Raw genomic sequence first — 18,030 nt, forward strand, 5'->3', positions numbered from 1 at the left:
CTTTGCTCTGGCCTGGGCCAGGGCAAAAGGTTCGAGATGGGGTGTCCTTTGTCCAGCCTTGTCCCCGTCAGCCAGCACCCCTCCAGAAGGGACTGGGATGGGCAGTGGCGTGCCTGTCTCCCATGAAGGACAAGCCTTACCACCAGTCCTCTCTTGTCCCCAGGAGGACGTGTTGTTACTGAGTAGCATGGGGAGGCGCAGCCTGCCCCGTCCCTCCACATCCCCACGTTGGGGTGCTGTGGGTCCCTTTGGCCTGGCTGGAGATTTGCCCCAGCTGTGGCAGTGGGAGAGGGACCCAGGTGCCCCAGATTGGCAGCAATTGCTCCCATTGCCAAAAGGTGCCCAGAAGAGAGGGGAACGTGTTGTTTGAGGGGCAGAAATCAGCTGAGGTTGAGCTGTACTGAGCCCTGGGCACCATATGGGGAGTCCTGTGGGTGAGCAGCTGCATGTTGGGATGGGGGTGAGGTACTGCTGCGTGGGTCAGCCCCCCTTGGCTTGGGAGGCAGCAGGCAGGAGATTTTGCTCTCTGGGGAAGGTCCCAGGCAGTGTCTGGAGCTGGGAAATGCTGAGTCCCCTCTGAGGGTTGTTTACCAGCCATGCCTGGGCCGGCAGTGACAGCCCAGGGACCGCAAAGAGCCTGAAACCGTACACTAATGGCTCGGGTCTGCTAATGGACACGGGGCCCCACCACCCACTCTGGAGCCATCAATACAGCCTGCCATGCTTCCCCTGCCCCAGCTTCTGCCCCGTGCCTGTGTTGTCTCTGGTCCATCCCTGCTGGTCCCCTGCCTGCGGCTGTCTCTCTGCCCAGGCTGTGCTGGGGATGGGTTGTGCTGGGAGGTGTCGTGCCTCCACGGTGATGGGCTGAGGATGGAACATCTCCAGAGGAGACCAGAAAAATGCCCCAGCTCTGGAGAAGGGTTCAGTGGGAGCATCTGGCAGCAAGACCCCATCTGCCCCTGGGGGGACTGTGGAGGGAAAGAGGAAGATGTTGGGGAACTCCAGGCTTGGTGAGTTCCCAAACTCAGCACGAGGCCCCAGACAAGCTATCCTCCATTTGGACCTGGCCCTCCTCTGACCAAGGACAGGAGCACTGGTTGTCTGTACCTCCTTGCCCTGTCCCCTTGGCACTTTTGCCCCTTGGACACCACCGCAGCCTTGGTGGCATGGTTAGAGCCACTGTCTGGCAGCAGCAGTGGAGCATCTCCTGTGGGCATGCTGTGCTTCAGGAACTCCAGGGGCAATGGATGCTGGAGCCAGTGTTGTTTACCAGCTAGTGAATCACTGATGGGCCATGTCACCCCACTGCTGCCCTGTGCCACCACGCCTGTCCCCAGCCCCGAACATCTCTTCGCAGAGCTGTCCATGCACTGCTGAGCTGCCTGGGGGGCTCCCAGCCCCCTTGCCAAGAGCCCGCTTCAGCCAAGCGCTTGGGAGGGGGCAGGCGAAGAGAAACACTATCGATTTTGGCTCTGAAGTGCAGCATCAATAATTCAGCGCAGAGCAATCGGTCCTGGCTGGGAGGAGGGGTGGGCGGGAGGCAAAAGGCGGGAGAGCTGCCCGCGTAGCCCGGCCTCAGATGAATATTAGATGAAGCTGCAGATTGTTATCGGCAGGATAACTGGTGCCTGCCTGGGGCTGGCAGGGCTGTCCCTGCCTTGGCCGGGTCAGGGCCTGTGCATGGGGCAGGCAGGATTGGGGGTGTCTTGGAGACCCCCTGACATGGGGTGCGCTGGCCCCTGCCTTCCCTGGGAGGCTGCTGCTGTTGCCCCAGAGCTGAGGATGTGGAGGGGGAAGTGGGGCTGGGGAGGGTGCCAAATGCCTCCAGAGTCTGGGGAGAAACGGGAGGGAGCAGCAGCCTGCATGGGTGCTACTGGTGCCCCAAAGGATGCCAGGCAGGAGGGTGGTGGCAGCGAGCAGCATGGCCACCTCCCGGTGCTGGGCTCAGGGCAAGGGTCCCCCTGGAGAGGGGAGAAAACGAGCATCCTCAGCACTGGTAAGGGCGAAGCGCCGTGCCAAGCCTCGCTTTCCTCCTGCTTTCCAGGAACCCCTTTGGCAGGAGCATGGCATCTTGGCTGCAGGAGGGACTGGCCCTTTGGGGCGTGGTGCCAGGGGTCCCCAGGCTCAGGGCACCACCCAGCCTGGTGGGTCTGACAGACCCAAGAGATCAAAGTGAGCTGGCTGTGAGTGGGGTAGATCTTGGAGTATGGAAATCCAGCCTGGGACAGCTGCAGGTGCTCCAGGTTGAAGTTTGGGGTTCTCTGGGCTGGGATGCACCAGAGATTTCCCATGCGCAGTGGGTTTAACCCTTGCCTTTCCTTTTCCAAGGGCTGGCAGGCTTTTCAGCTGGCTGTTGGGCTGGGCAGGGTCTGGTGCCTGAATCAGGAGAGAGTTGCTCACTCATGGTGAGGGCTTGCAAAGCAGGAGGGGAAGGGGCAGAGATGTATGGTAGCCATGGCCAGGCTCTGAGTTTGGATCCCCGCATAGCTTTACACTCTGAGACATGCTGTAGCTGGGCTGCATCCTGCCAGCACTGGGGTCTTGGAGAAGAAGGTCTCCTGGGCAGCCTACTCTCTCCTCTGTGGAGCATCTTCCACATGGTCTGCACTTGGGGACATCAGCCCCAGTCATTGCCATGGACACAGGATGGGCTGCGCTGTGTTGTCCTGCCTGGAGAGGGTGAAGCTGGGGGAGAAGGGGACTTGACCCTGGGTCGCCTTGGCTGTGACCCTTGCAGCTGGGGCCAGGGCAGGGCAGCTCTCCCAGCACGGAGCTCCTCAAGGACCGCAGTGCCCGCGGCACACACCCTGCCGACTCTGCCGCTGCGTGGTGTCACGTCCTGCTCAGCCCAGCCAGACATAATTAGCTTGTTGAATCTCTTCTCCCTCCGGCCTCACGTTAATCACTTTTCACATTGCTTCCCTCCCAATTCCCTCTGGCCTGGCTTGCTCTTTCTGTTGCTGATGTGCCAGGAGAAGGGAGCAAGGGGACCCAGCCGGACATGGAGAAGGGACCCCACTCTGCTGCATCCTGCCCCAGAGATGGGCTCTGAGCCAGCGGACGGAGGGGCAGGGAGATCACTCAGCCACGGGGAGGTGAGAAAATTGCAGGCTAGAGAAAAAGCAATAAAGCTAGAGAGCAAGGGAGCTTGCTGGGACAGCCCTTCTTTGCAGCCCTGCTCTGCTGGTGGAGGATGAAACCTTGGAGTTCAATGGGAGAGGTCAGCTTAGAGCTCTCTAGCGCAGAGCTGTGTTGGGCTGCAGGGTGCTGTGAGAGCTCACCGGGGTCTCCTTTACCTCTCCCCTGCGAGGGGCAGGATTAGATCCCAGGACTGGGCACAGGTGGGAATAGAGGTGTGCTGCCAGGGCTCTGTGGGGTTGTGGTCCCCGGAGTGCAGGCAGCAGGAGGTCCCACGCTCCGACCGTGCCTGGCTGCAGCGTCCCCTCCCAGGGATGCAGGGAAATGTCTCATTCCCCATAGGTGCCTGCCCTGGGGCTTGCTGTGCCACTGGAGCAGAGGGTGGCCAGATCAGAAGCAGATTTTAGGTGAGAGATGTGTAGAAAACCGTCTCAAAGAGACTTTCTAACAACCACTGCTGCCAGGCTGGGGTCTCTGCCCTGCTGCCCACAAGGCAGGGCTTTGAGTGGTCTGCAGGGAGTCCCCACCCTGGCTGGTCACCCCGCCAAGCTCTCCTCCCTCCAGGCAGCACCCCGGAGTGAAGTGGGGCACATTTCCCTCCAGCAGCAAGCAAGGTACCCAGGGCTGGCAGCCCCTAGCTGTGGCCCCTCCCTGTGCCACAGGTCTTGCATGGGGCTGTGACTTACTTGCTGGAGCGGAGAGGTGTGGATATTCCCCCAGGAGGCGAAGAGGGAAGAAGTGAGGGTGGCAGGTGTCAGTGGAGGTGATCGGCAGACGAGGCTGAACTCCGAGGCTGGGAGCTCCTTGTGCTGTGCCGCGAGGGGGTGCAAGGTGGGGCACTGCTGAGGAACAGGTTTGGTGGTTTGGGATGGGGCAGTGGGGCTGACCTGGGCAGGGCTGGTCCCTGGGCTGCGTGGCAGCAGTGTCCTGGGGGCAGTGAGCAATGAGCTTGAGGGTCCCCGTGTGTGGCTTGGCTCCAGGTTCAGTGCCACCATGCACTGCTGTTGCGGTGGGAGTCACAGGCAGCTGAGCCTCCTCCGTTCACCCATCAGTACCAGCTCTGCACCCCTCCGTGGTTTCCAGTGCTGTGGAGTGCCTGTGCCAGGTTGTGTAGGTGCAGGGGTGCCCTGGGGTGAGGGTTGACACCTAAGTCACTTCGGCAGTTGCTGGGCTCCTTCCTCCCCTGCAGCCTGGGTGCCCTGAGGGACCCCAGAGGGTGCCGGGGCGGGAAGAGGGAGGGCCAAGGCAGGTCTCTCCTCCCCTGCCCTCCCCTCTCCTCCCTTGCTGGGTCTGTTGCTGCCAGACCAGCTGCCTGCTGGGGCTGCACGTCTGGGGGATGTCGGTTGCTGGGGCACCCTGGGACCCACAGGGGCTGCAAATGGTGGGCATCATCCTGCTGCTCTGCTCCAGCCTCAAGCTACTCCATGCCCTGGGCATCATCGACCTGGCCAGGGGAGGTGGGACAGGGACAGGGATGGGGATGGGGTTGCAATGGGATGGGGCTGTTGTGGTGGAGGTGCTCCTTACCCGTCCCGGGGGCTGCAGGGTGGTTGGGGGAGGTTTGGAAGGATTAGTATGTTTTGGGGCATTTGGGGGCCATTAGGGTGTGAGAGGGTGTCCGGCAGCATTATGGTGTAGGGAGCTGGAGAAGTGAGGGTGTCTGGGGTTGGGATCTGGGGGTGTTTGGGTGTGTTGGGGTGCTGGGGGGGGCACTGGGGTGCAGGGGTATCAGGGATGTTGGGGTGGAAATATATCTGGGGACATTGGGATGTGGGATGCAGGATGCTAGAAAGTTAGGGTGCCTGGAAGCATTAGGGTGAGGGATATCTGGGTCTGGAGGCATTGGAGTGCAGTGATGTGTGGGGTGCTGTGGGACTGGGACTATCTTGGGGTATTGGAGTCTGGGGGCACTGGGACGCAAAGGACTGGGCTTTGAAAGATGATGGGGAAAAGGTGCAGGTGACTGGGGCTGGGGAAACAAATGGGAGCTGGGGGCAAGGAGCGATGGATGTGGGGTATGGCACCATGCAGGGGAAAGCTTTCCCCACAGCTGCAGTCATTGGCAGCTATGGGGGGAGCATGGCTAAAAAAGGCTGGAGCCCCTGGCCCCTTCGCCCTCCCTGTGGGACTGTGCCAGAGATGTGGAGGGAAGGGGCTGCTGTGGGTGCTGAGCTCCCTTGATTGGCAGGTGGGTGCTGAGGACAGGGCTGGATGTGGCCAGACAAGAGGACCCAAAACACCCCAGAGCAAGGGATGCACAACCTGTTGGTTGCGCCTGGCAAGGATGGGAGAGCAGAGAGCTGCACAGTGCTGCTGCTTTGTCTCCTTTGGCTGCCTTCCTCGTCTGTGCCACAGACTGTCCCGGCTCACACAAGGGCTGCCAACAGACTTTGCATGAGTGCAATTTGGGGTTTGTTTGCCCCCATCCCCTCTGCCTCCTGGCTGGTGCTGAAGATGCTGTGAGATGAAGGGGCTGGAGATCATATCCACTTGGGCAGCCAGGTCCTGGGATGGGAGCTGGGATGGGAGGAAGTGTGGATAGGAGTAATCAGAGGAGCAATTAGTGGCTGAGCAGAGGGAGGGAAGGAGGGCACTGTGCCCAGGAGGTGCTTTCAACCCCTTTGTAATGGAGGATATCCCTGAGCTGCCTGGGATCTGGCTGGGCTGTGGCTGAGGCATGTCTAGGCTTCGTCCCTGTGCCTTACTGGGGAGGGTGTGGATGGCATCTGGATAATGGGTATGCAGAGCACCAGCTCTCTTATGGGACACGCTGCCTGCAGCTAAGAGGAGCTGCTCCTTTGCTGGGGCATTTTTGGGGTAGCTCCTCTGGCATGCACCTTGGGTGCGCCAGTTTCTGCTGCCAGAGACATCCCTGCCATGGAGGTGGTGATGAGGACAGGGCAGGATGTGTCCCTGCACCCTCCCTGGGTTTTGCAGCAGGGCGATGCACATGGCTGTCCCAGTCCCACAGCCTTACCTGCTCCGTTTGGGGAGCCCCTGAGCTTCACTGTCCCTTGGCACCTGTATCCCGTCCTATTCTCTCCTTGCAACGTTTCATACATGGTGTGGCCTGAGAAATTATTATTCTGCCAACATGTCCTTTGGGCACAGCTAAGCTGTCTGGGAGCACTGTCACTGAGGATGGGAATGGGGACAGCACACTGCTGTGACCCCTGCTCTGCTCTGCAGCCCCTTCTGGCCCATGCCCCCGTCTCCCTTTGGGGCCTGCTTGGCATGAGGGTTGTGCAGCCGCTCTCTTCCCTCTGGCACCAGGGAACATCCTGGCCCTGAGTCTCTGCTGTCCCATGAACTGTAGGTCTCACTCGGCAGCTTTGCTGGTCTCAGCTCCTTCAGCCCTGCTGGATCTGAGTGTCCGGGCTGAGGCTGCCCCTGTCCCACCACTGTGGACTCTGTCCCCTGCCCTGGGAGATGCCAGCTCTGATTTCATTCCCCTAATGGATGACTGTCTGGCCCCAGTGGCTGCTGCAGGCACCTTGGTCCTGGTTACACTCAGCTCTGTCACCGCTGACTGATGAGGGTCATTTGCAGAGCTGCTAGTGGTGGGACCCATCCTGACCTGCCCCGGGGCGGCTGGGTGAGCTCACTGTCTCTGCCTCTTGCCGGCCTTCATTGCAGACCCTGGAGACCTGTGGTCCTCCTGAGCGGGAGGTGGCACTGCCTGAGGCTGGGCACTGTGGAGAGGGAACAGAGCCAGGGGCGGGTGGACCCTGCTTGGAGGTGAGCCCTGGACAGAGATGATTGTGAGCCACAGGTAGGGGAAGCTGGGCTCAGTGTCACTGCCTGGATGGACCCAGAGCCATGGCCTAGCATGGGGAGCTTGGGGATGTGCCTCTGGCGTCCCAGGAAAAGATGATGCTCTGGAAGGGGATGGAGGCTCTTCTACTGAAAAGAGAGTGTTCTGGGAACTGCCCACCCCTTCCCCATGCTCCCCTGGGGAACCCTTCCATGAGGCCCCCCTACCATGCCCCTTCTTCTGGGTCATCCCCCTACCCTGGCTGGGGTTTGCCCTCCTGCTTCCCAGCCAGGCTATCTGAAAAGGCAGAGGGTCCCCTTGCCCAGCTGCCTTCTGCCACCTCAGCCTGCTCCTAGGGCAGGGTGCTGGGGCAGATTGTCCCCTGGGTACCAGCTCCTCCTGACCTTCCTACTGATCTGTTGTTGCCCCACAGGGCCAAGCAGGGGCTGTGGGAACTGCATGACCCACACCGTGGCTGCTGGTGCTCTGCTCCCATCCTGGAATGGTGCTGTGCTTGGGCACTGAACTGGGGACACTGGGGAGGTCTTACCGCTGTGAGATGCATATCTTCCACTCATCATGATGAAGCATTTATTGACGGGTTACTGAGAGTGTGTGTGTGGGTTTAGCCTGTTGGTTTGTTATTGTAGCGTATTTTCTAGCAGGAGGGTGCTGTGGAAGGGGTCGGTTGGTCTCCCCAGCCAGCTGTCACTGGGAAGGCGCTGGTGGCTGTGGCTCTGTGGGGAGGGCAGGGACATGATTATGCATTGGGCTGACCCTGGCTCCTGCTTTCTCTCTGGGGAGACCATGGAGCAGCCCAGGCTTGGGTCCTCCTTGGGAAGGGGGGTGTCAGCCCAGCAGCATGTAATCCCCCAACACAGTGGCACTGGCTGGATCCAGCCCCCAAGGACACATCAGTTGCTGGTGGCTCAATACAAAGTGGTCCACGGCCATCCTGGTGGTGGTCACTGCTGGGGTCAGGGGTCCACCCCCTGTGGGCCCCTTCAGAGCCAGTGTCCAGCAACCTCCAGAATTCATTTCAACAGTGTGTGGAGGTGGGGATGGGAAATCCCTTCCGCTTTTGGTGCTGCCCAAGGATGGAGGTTTGTGTGCGTGTTCGTGTGTGTTTTGAAGTCACTGGGCTATGGAGTGATGCATGGGCAGCAACAAGCCAATTAACCTGGCAGACCTCCCACCACAGATAAAACACTGCCAGCCCTTTCTGTTGGCTTGTTTTGTGCCAGCCACTTGATGGCTCTTGCAGAGGGGTGGAGGGCAGAGTGACATCTGGAAAAGGAGCTGTCACTGGCAGGGACAGGGCTTTGTGCTGCAGACATCCCATGTGCCCAGCGGGGCAGCGTGTGGCAGGGCTCTGCTCCCTGTCTTTGGGCAGAGCTGTTTCCCAGCAAGGGGGAGACCAGGGAGCCCCCAGACTTGCTCGCAGTTTGGATGCCAGGGACAGAAAGGGGACAGTGTGTCCTCCTCAGCAGAGCCCTCAGGCACACCAAAGCCAGGACAGCAAAACCCCAGCCCTGGTCACCCCTCTCCTCTTGTTAAGCTGCATGTGCTGAACGTGCTCCCTCCCCTGCCCTGGGGCCCCTGGAATCGGGCCCTCTTCAGTTTCCTCCTTAAGAAAACACCCATGTTCTTTATTTTTTTTTTCTTTTTCCTTCTTTATAACAAACTAAAGTGTAACTTGCACCCGACCTGACCTACTGCACGTGCCTATACCTGCTGCCCCTGTGAGTCCAACCACAGTTTACTCTCTGTTGCATCTCTCTCGCTGTGTGTTTCCCTCCTGCCCTGCTCCCTCCCTGGTACGCCATCCTGGCATTGGGTGTTGCTCTGCCCACCCTGTCCCTTCCCCCTGGGCAGAGGAGCTGCTCCTGCCTCCCAGGTCTGTTCCCACAGCTCAGCTCTGCCAGAGGGACCTGGCCCCAGAGCATCTTTGGAAGGCTGAAAGGTGCAATTTCCCTTTCTCTCTGCAAATTAAAGCCGTGGAAAAGTAGCTGGGCCAAAATCATGTTTTATGCACAACTGATGCCTGCTTCTAGGAAGGAAAAAGCCTCTTTCTTCACCTGCCTGCAAACTTCAGAGCAGACTGGAGCCAGGCTGTGCTGTCCTGCCAGCACCAGGATCCTGGCCCTCACCCTTGCCCCTTGTGCCTCCCTACACATTTGCACGACACTGGCACCCTGATGTGGATGCCACTTCCCTGGGGACAAGTTTGCGGTCTCCAAGTAGCTTTGTGCGATGTCCTGCTGGGACAATGACCTCCTGGAGCTGTTCTCCATTGCCGCAGAGGGATGGAGCTGCCTGCCCCAGCCTGCTGCCTTGGCGTGAGCTCAAAGGGTCACAGGTCCTGCCTGTGGGTACTCAGGGACCGACCTGCCTAGCAGGGGCTGCTGGATGTGGACCCACGTCCCTATGCTGGAGCTGGGTACCACGCAGCACCGTTTCCCCAGCACCTGGGGCTCAGCTCAGTCCCACAAAGCTGAGAAAGCTGCCAGAGAAGCCCCATCTGCTAGCCCCCTAGAGAAACAACCCCAAAACCAGGCCTTGGGATGCGTAGGCGTTGTGACCTGCTGCTTGCAGATGTCCAGGGCGCTTGGAGCAAACGTGGTGTCAGCAGAGCCCCAAAGGGACTTTGCACCTTTCGTCCCATTGGTGCCCCACGCTGCTGTCTGCCTCCCTTTGGGGGCTGGAGCCCAGCACGGCCTTCATCCCCTCCTCTTCCTCCCCTTCCTGCCTGCGGTTTTAGTCCTGTGCTGAGTTTGCTGGCTTGAGGCACTGCAGAGCCCTGTGGGAAGGGAGGGAGCGGGTCTGCAGTTGTGGGGCAGCGCCAGCTGGGAGAGATGGGGCTGAGCAAAGCTATTGGGGTCCAGATGGAGGAATTGGGGGTGGCGGGGGGGGGTCTGTGCAGTGCGGGGACCTGCTATTAATGCAGGTCTGCTTGGAAGCAATGGCCATGGGCCAGGCTGATGTGGGGAGCCCTTCACCCTGCCCCATAGCCTGGCCGAGGCAAAGCCCTCAGCCCCATTCCCCTTCTGGCTGTCTCAAAGCAGGTCGCCAGGCTCGGATCCCAGTGCTGCGCTGGGGTGCATGCCGCAGTCTGGGCTGCATGGCTGCATTCGGCGCATGCTTCGTGTTCAGCCGTCGGGTGCCAGCAGGATCAAACCCAGCCCCGAGCTCTGGGGAGGATGCAATGCCCCGGCTCAGCTGCAGGCTGTTTCTTGGGGTCTATCCTGCCCTGCCTCCCTGCACAGCCCCACAGGGAGGGGAGTGTCCTCAGAGAGCAGGTATTTGGCCTCAAGGCTAAAGGGCAGAGTCCAGCCCTGCCATCTCATGGGTCTCTGGGCTGCTGGATGTCTCCAGTGCATCCTGGCATGCTCCGATAGAGGGTGCAGAGGTGCTGGGTGTGGGTAGCCCAGCAGGGTTGCCCCTTTGCCATCCCCATCCTTCCCAAGGAGGGAAACTCCAGTGCTGGGTTTGTCCTGGGATGAAGCCAAAAGGCCGAGGAGAGCCTGGGCTGGGCTTTGCCTTCCTGCTTCTCCAGCCTCATGCTGCATGTGCTGCCTCCGGCCCCGCTCGCCCTGCGCCGGGTGCCAACCCTACTGCCTGCTGGGTCCGGGAGCTGCTGCTCTGTTAACTCTTCTTCTGCTTGGTGACTCCTTCTTTCTTCCAGGCAACCCGCCAGGCCAAACTAAAAAAGCGCTGAAGCAGCGATTCCTCAAACTGCTGCCCTGCTGCCGGCCCAAATCCATCCCCTCGCTCAGCGAAAGCAAGTGCTTCTTCTTGCCTTTGTGTGTGTGTGTCCCCGGCGGTGCTGCTGCCTGCCCTCCGCCCTGGCCCAGCCCGCGGGAAGGGGATGCCTCCACCATCCCCTGCCCTGGGTTTGGGGCTGTTAGGATCAGTCCTGCCCCAGAGGGGTCCGATCTGATGGGCTCTGCACCCACCTCTGTCCTCGCCTGCTTCCAGGCTGGTTTTCTCCCTCTCCAGCTCCCTGGAGCGACTCCCACACGATGCACAGTGGCGAGACCCGCTTTGGAGCTGGCTCAGGGCAGCGGGACCCTGCCGGCACTGATTTAAGGGCTGGGGGGTTGTTGCTCGAAGCTCAGTGTTGGTTTGGAGATGGAGGTGTGATGGGAGGGGTGAAAGGGGCTGAGCAGGGAGTGAGCGCAGAGCTGCCCAGAGCCCCCTACCCGCCCTGCACCGGGTGTGCTTGGCCCCTCGGTGAGTCTGAGACCCTGGCTGGGGTGTCCCCCTGCCCCACGGTGTGAGTTGATCCCCTTGGGAGAAGAGGTGAGTATGGAGGGGCAGGGGCTAATCCACCCCACGGGGGGGGGGGTATCCGCTGTGGACCCACAGCCTCTCTCGGTTGCAGTGGGTTCTGGGGGTGCTGGCTGCTGTGGGCAGGGTTGTGTAGCTTGCCAGATGGTGGGGAGAAGCCATTGATGAAGGGCCAGCACAGTGGGCAGGATGGGGTCTAGACAAGGTGAGGGGGGGGCATTGGGGGCTGGGGGTTCTCGTGGGCAGCTCTCCTGCTGGACAGGAGCCCTGGTGCAGCACAGACCTGCGGGACATCCACAGTCTTGGCTCCGCAGGGCAGAAGTCTGTGCTGGGGGGTTGAGAAGGGTGGGCAGGAGGAGTCTCAGCACTGGGGCGTTTCACACCCCCTTTCTGCCCAGCCTGGGCTTTACTGGAGGCTGGGGGGGTGTTGCCCACTGTCAGCCACTGGTCTGCCCCCAGGGTGTCTCTCAGTGTCCCCTGCTGGCACAGACCCAACTCCAGCTGAGCAGGGCATCCTAAAAATGTGTCACCCCGGGCAGGTGTGAGATGATGGGGTTTACTGCGCAAGGTGCCTCTCCTGCCCCCCCAGCATGGCAGGGCAGGGCAGGGCAAGACAGTGCTGGCCTCAGCCGCCCTCTCTTCCCCTGGGTTCCTTGCAGACAGCGTTGAGGATGAGTTTGAGCTTTCCACCGTCTGCCATCGCCCTGAGGGGCTGGAGCAGCTCCAGGAGCAGACCAAGTTCACCCGCAAAGAGCTGCAGGTCCTGTACCGAGGCTTCAAGAATGTGAGTACCCCTTGACCAGCTTTGCTAGCCCCTGCTCTGCTCCCACGTCCACCTCAGCGGGTGCTTTGCACCTGGTGGTGCCTCGGGTTTGCAAAGGCTTTCGGGACCTTGGGGTTGACGTTTATATCAGGCTACGGCCTGATCCCACCTCCAGGGAGCTCAGTGGGGAGGCCTGATCCTGTGCTCCATCCCTTGGGTGCAGAGAGCCCCCTCCCTGGGTGCCTGGGATGCAGAGCCCCTCCAGCGAGGGGTACAGCCCACAAAATCAGGGACATGTTCCAAGCAAAATTACCAGCTGCCCCACCAGGGAGCACAGGGCCAGTGGGCAAGGCAAGGGAGCCGCAGGGATTTAAGGGGGTGCTTGGGCCCTCTCCGCAATGTGGAGGTGACCCTGCGGCTTGCCCTGGCAGGAGTGCCCAAGCGGCATCGTCAATGAAGAAAACTTCAAGCAGATCTACTCACAGTTCTTCCCACAGGGAGGTGAGTGCCCATCCCTGTCCCCATCCCCATGCCCTGCATGGGTGCCTCTGTGGGGTGGGGTGTCACACAGCACCCCCTTACACTGTCTACCTCCCCCCAGACTCCAGCACGTATGCCACCTTCCTCTTCAACGCCTTTGACACCGACCACGATGGCTCCGTCAGCTTCGAGGTGAGCTGTGGCCGAGGTGGGGATGGCAGTGGGGCGGGGAGGGCACAGCCTTTCAGGTACCACAGGCTGGGCTGAGCAGCATTGCTGTTACAGATGGATGGAGAGCTTTGTAGGGGCTGGTGGAGTTTATTAAATTCCCAGAGGCAATGAAAAAACAGTGAAAAGCAACAAAAAGGGGGCTTTCTCTATTTTCTGGGTACTGTCTTGTAGGTACCCAGACTGGCAGGCACAGCCATGGCTGGGTCTTGTTCAGGCTTTGGCTGAACAGCAGGTCCTGATGCACGTTGTCCTCATGGGTGCTGTGACCCAAGGGACTAGTGTGGGACTTATTTGGGGACAAGCAATCAGTTTTCCCCAGGTTCTTTTTGATACTCAATGTTTTCCTTGTCAGCCCAGCCCCAGGGCACATCTGCTTTGGGGCCAAGTTCTCCCTCTGCAGGAGGGACTAGCAGGGCTGTGCCCTCTGTGTCCATGAGACCCTTTGCGGCTGTAACTCCCATCTGCCTGCCTTGTCCTTCCCTGCAGGACTTTGTGTCTGGACTGTCCATCATCCTGCGGGGCACCATTGACGATCGCCTGAACTGGGCCTTTAACCTCTATGACCTGAACAAAGATGGCTGCATCACCAAAGAGGTGGGATGAGGGGGATCCAGGCTGGTCCCCAGAGCCAGCGCAGGTCTGCGCCCAGCAGGGACGAGGGGGTGTTGGGTGAGCTCTGGAGGAGGGCTGGGGGTGTGTGTCAATATTTACTGAGCTCAGCTTTGCAAACAGGTCCCTCATGGCCCCTTGGCACTGGTGTGTCTCTGGGGTGGAGGGTGGATGAGGCATGTGCTGCTTTGGGGCTCCATCACACATGCAGGCACACACACGGCCCCACACTATGTATGGAGCCGGCAGGAACACACCTGAGTACCCCACAGCTCCTTTGGGAGCATCACGAAAAAGGTGTGGGTTGGGGACCAGGCGGAGGCAGAGCCCTGTGTTGACCCTGCAACCCTGCTCCCCTACCCTCCAGGAAATGCTGGACATCATGAAGTCCATCTACGACATGATGGGCAAATACACCTACCCGGCCATGCGGGAGGAAGCACCCCGGGAGCATGTGGAGAACTTCTTCCAGGTGAGCTGAGCACATCCCAGGGAAGCAGAGCTCCAGCACAGAGCCAGTGGCTGCCCCAAACCTGGCATGGTACAGGAGAAAATACCCCACACTGGGGATGAAGCAGGGCTGTGCTGGAGCCAGGGAGAGAAAAGGCCATCCCTGGGTGCTTGGGGATGGCTGGGGCAGGAGTGCACTGTGTCCAGCCCGTGCAGGACCTGGGTAGGTGGTGCTGGGCTCTCTGTGGGGCTGAGACTGGCCCTGCCATGCCCCCTGTGCTGTGCTTCTCTTCAGAAAATGGACCGAAACAAGGACGGTGTGGTGACAATCGAGGAGTTCCTGGAGTCCTGCCAGAAGGTAAAGCCACCAGCAGCTCTGCTTTGGGGCTGGGCCACCTCCTGTCCCTTGGGCACCTCTGTCCCCCCATTGCCCTCCTGGCAGAGAGGGGGTGAATGCAGGGCTCCCAGGGGCAAGGCTGGGGCTCTGCTTTGGGAACTGTATCCATGCCAGCATCCTTGTGCAGATGAGGAGAGCTGTGCACCCCAGTAGGGCTTGGAAACTGCCTGTAACCCTAGGCCTCTTGTCCCATGGGTCAGAGCTGCCATGAGGGTAACGCCAGGCTTTGGGGGAGCTGCCCAGATTGCTGTTCCGTGTCCAACCCGCTTGCTTCCCACCTCCTCCACGCAGGATGAGAACATCATGCGGTCCATGCAGCTGTTTGACAATGTGATTTAGCTCCCGGACCTGCCTCCAGCCGAGCTCTCCTGCCACCGGGCCCAGAACCTGCTTCTCTCTCGACTTTTCCTTCGAGCCTCCCCTCTGCTGGCTGCACAGACACCCCTGTGGGAAGGGGCCTCCCTTCCCGAAGACGCGGTCGGTGCCAGGATCTTCCCTTCCCCCTGGGCTGGCTCTGCTTTCCTTGGGGGATCCCAAGCAGGTGCTCCCAGATGTTGGAGCATGGGCACAGCTGGCACGGGGCAAGTGTTTGGCCTGGATGGACCTCCCTGCACCCGTTCCTGGCAGGAAAGCTGCAGCCTCGGGCTGCGATAGAGGCTTCCCCCGTGCACAGCACCCCGTGCAGCCACGGCTCCCCTACCCCGACCCTCCCCAACCTCAGGAGCCCCCAGCACTGGCTCCAGCCTAAATCCTCCAGCGACGCTGTCTAGAAACAAATAAAGTCTTGCAACAGGCGCCAGCAACTTGGCTTCCCCCTCTGCCCCGGCTGTGCCTTGCAGTGGGGACCGTGTCCGGCATGTTGGCTGTGAGCCGCCGGCCACCCTCCTTCCCCAGCCCTTGGGCCAGTGGGTGGGCAGAGGGCTGTGCCTGGAGAAGGCAGTTGCATGGGCTCTCGGGGTTCATTGCTGCATGAGCTGTGGCAAGCAACCCCTGATCCTGGGGGGCCTGGTTAGACCTAGGAGGCTCATCCTGATGTGGGGACACGGGACACTAAAGGCACCCTGAGGTGCCTTCTTGTGGCACTGGTCCCCCAGGATGAAGGATGTTGGGCTGGGGGTCCTCAGCCCTCGTCCCTCAAGTTCGGGGTGCTGGCACACAGGGGACGTCAGGGACCCACTTTGAGGCTCCAATGGAGAGCCACCCTTCCTACTCCTCCCCAAGGACATGGCAGCCAGGGTATGGGTCCACACGGAGCAGGGAGGTGTGCTGGGCTCCAGTGGCCGCCCTGGCCCTTGGGCCTCACAGCCATGCTCCCGGCATCGTTTCTGCTGACCTTCCCCTGTTCCTGTGCCCTGGCCTGCCCCAGCCCATCTGCTGCCTTGGAGGTTGAGGAGAGAGGAATGGGGCAGAGAGGTGTCCCCACAGGCATAGCCCTGTGCTGGGGGCATTGCTGAGCTGGCAGCTCCCTGGGGAGAAAGTTGAGGCTGGGGCCAGCCAGGAGTCGTTGCTGTGCTGCTGGCAGGCTGGAGGGTCACCTTGGAGCAGGGCAGGCTCAGCTCCTTCTCCCGGCATGGCCATGTGAGAGCCTGCCTGGGGACGCTGGGGATGGAGCCAGCACCCTGCAGATCCCCATGTCTTTGTCACGACCAGCTCCTCAGAGTTGGGTATGTGCAGGCAGGCCTGTCCTGCCTGTATACCCCTCCGAGTCATAGCTGGGACAGTGATGCCCATGGGCTAATGACCCTATGCCAACCCCAGAAGCCCCTCTGTCCAATTCCACAGGCATTGGGAATGTACCCAGCCCCGGCAGCCCCCTGCTCAGCTGCTCCAACCTCCGCATCCTTAGCAGCCAAAGGCGATTGGGGCTGGCCCAAGCTGTGGTGTCTGGGATCAATGGGGAAGGGGTGAGCAAGGACCATGCTGGGCCAGGCCCCAGACCCAGGCTGAGCCCCTGGTGTCGGAGCCATTAGAACCAACCCCCAGGGCCCTGCGCCAAAGCTATGGGGCTGCTCCCCAGGGGGACCATCCCTGGCCCAGCCCTTGCAGACATGATGTGTTTTTTATGTTCATTTAACACATTGTTCATCTCACAGTCCTGTTCCTGGGTTTGCTGTGGGGCTGAGCTCCCACTTAAAGTCTCCCAAGGGTGAGAGGGCAGGTATCCTGACCCTTACCCCTCCTGTTTCCTTCTCCCCATCCTCCCTCCTCCCAGGCTCTCTGGGGTACCCACTGTCCCCCGCCACGTGGAGCAGATGCCGCCTCCTCCCTCACGCTGCAGGTCGCATGGCGTGACCCCCTGCCCCGGGGCATGGTGACCCACAACCCGCTTGGCATCTCCAGTCTGTATATTTTGTATTATAACAATAATATGGGTTAAAAAAAAACCAAAAAAACCAATAAAATCTAACCACAATCGCTATGCACACCACCGTTATGTCTTTGCATCTGTCAGCTGTCTGGGAGGGACAGGGGAAATAGGGGCTGAGGGTCTCTGCAGAGGGTTGGCAGCCTTTTTGCAGTGCTGCAGGGTGCTCTGCCTGGGTGCTCTGGGAGATTGCATGGGGCACGAGGTGTGTGCTGAGCTGGCCAGGGTCCCAAACAGCCTGGCAACACCATCAATGGCCCCATAAATACAGTCTTTGCCCTGCTAAGAGGTTGTAGCTTTAGGCTAACAGGGTCTTACAGCAAGTGTGTCAGGTCTCAGGAGTAGGGCTGTCAGGTGTGTTTTCAGCTTGCCATGAGATGCTGCTGGGTGCTGCTTGGGACCAGGTGGAGTGGCCCTTATTAGGATGTGGCATTTAAGGCTGAGCTAACAGGAAGATGGGTAGCTACTGCCTTGAAGACATGGGTATGGGCTGGAAAGAGGTTTTTCTTAGGGATGTGAACTGATGTGCAATCGCTGGTCCTTGGAAAAGTGCAGCCTTGTAGACCTGGGAAAAATGGCTTGAAGCAAAACAAAGAAGAAAAAAGAAGCAGGTGAGTAAGAAACCAGTGGAACAGGATAATGGACCTGATGTGGGACAGTGACACCCTCCAGCATTACGCAGTATGTGTTCCAGGAACTGAACGCTCAATGTGAAGAGCTGCTGGAGACCCAAACATCTTAAAGGGTTGGGCTCTAGTTACAGGGGAATTGCTATCGTGGGACTGGGAAAGCTGTGAGTCTGCTCGTTCCAAAGCCTTTGACTCCCCAGGGACCTTTTTGACCTGCTGGCAATCACCCAGGTCCACGTACAGCAGTATGAATGGGCCTGAGTGCATTTTCCCTTCTAACCCATACTTCACAGTATATCGTATTCCCTACGAGCTCTGCTTGGCTGGTTGCTACTTTGGGCAATGCCATCCATGGGCTTGATGTGCCCTTATGGCACAAGGATGCTGTGAGCCACTGATGGGGTCCCTTGGGTCCCTCTGCTCAGGACAAAGGGCAGGAAAGGGACTGGGGTCACAAGGAGAAAAAGTGTGCTGTGGGGCTTACCCAGCCTTCAAATGCTGCCATAGCCTTTTCACACCAAATGGGAATAGGTTTGGGCAGGGATCGTTGCTGGTAGTCTATGGGGTGGAGAGGCAACTGGTCCCCTGGGAGCCAAAAAATAATCTCTGCTTAGCTCCCCCCTGGGGCAGGCCCTGGGGGAAGGGGCCAAGGGCAGGGAGGACTGGATCAGTCCCTCCAGGTGTGTCATCAGTTTGTTATGAGAAGCTGCTGTCTGAGGCAGGGCTTGGGACCTGGTGTCCCTTGTTAGGATGTGGCATTTAAGGGTAGGTAACAGCAAAGCTGTTGGGCCTATGCTGAGAGCAGAGGTAGGAGCTGATGGGTGCTTGGAAAAGGGGCAGCCTTGTGTTGTTTCAAGCCGTCTCTTTCCCAGCTTTCAGAGGAAAAAAGAATAGTAGTTATGTGGGAAAACAGCTGAGCAACTG

The 18,030-nt window shown here is 59.9% G+C and overlaps 1 protein-coding gene across 11 annotated transcripts in view; it reads left to right on the forward strand.

The window, feature by feature from the left end:
- KCNIP2 (potassium voltage-gated channel interacting protein 2) overlaps nt 1-16,535 on the forward strand; it is a 47,651-nt gene extending 31,116 nt beyond the window's left edge. For 5 of the 11 annotated variants that reach the window (XM_069796809.1, XM_069796810.1, XM_069796808.1 and 2 more), the window contains exons 2-9: nt 10,578-10,677; nt 11,846-11,966; nt 12,377-12,446; nt 12,547-12,617; nt 13,143-13,250; nt 13,633-13,737; nt 14,011-14,073; nt 14,404-16,535. In XM_069796809.1, coding sequence (XP_069652910.1) covers nt 10,578-10,677; nt 11,846-11,966; nt 12,377-12,446; nt 12,547-12,617; nt 13,143-13,250; nt 13,633-13,737; nt 14,011-14,073; nt 14,404-14,451 — 686 coding nt within the window. In that variant the 3' untranslated portion in view covers nt 14,452-16,535. Of the gene's footprint in view, nt 1-3,117; nt 4,596-10,577; nt 10,678-11,841; nt 11,967-12,376; nt 12,447-12,546; nt 12,618-13,142; nt 13,251-13,632; nt 13,738-14,010; nt 14,074-14,403 lie in introns of those variants that run through there. The other 6 variants (XM_069796816.1, XM_069796817.1, XM_069796815.1 and 3 more) reach the window with 2 other exon arrangements.
- Nucleotides 16,536-18,030: the final 1,495 nt, after the last annotated feature.

The sequence above is a fragment of the Haliaeetus albicilla genome, chromosome 11 (assembly GCF_947461875.1).
Source record: "Haliaeetus albicilla chromosome 11, bHalAlb1.1, whole genome shotgun sequence".
Lineage (NCBI taxonomy): Eukaryota > Metazoa > Chordata > Aves > Accipitriformes > Accipitridae > Haliaeetus > Haliaeetus albicilla.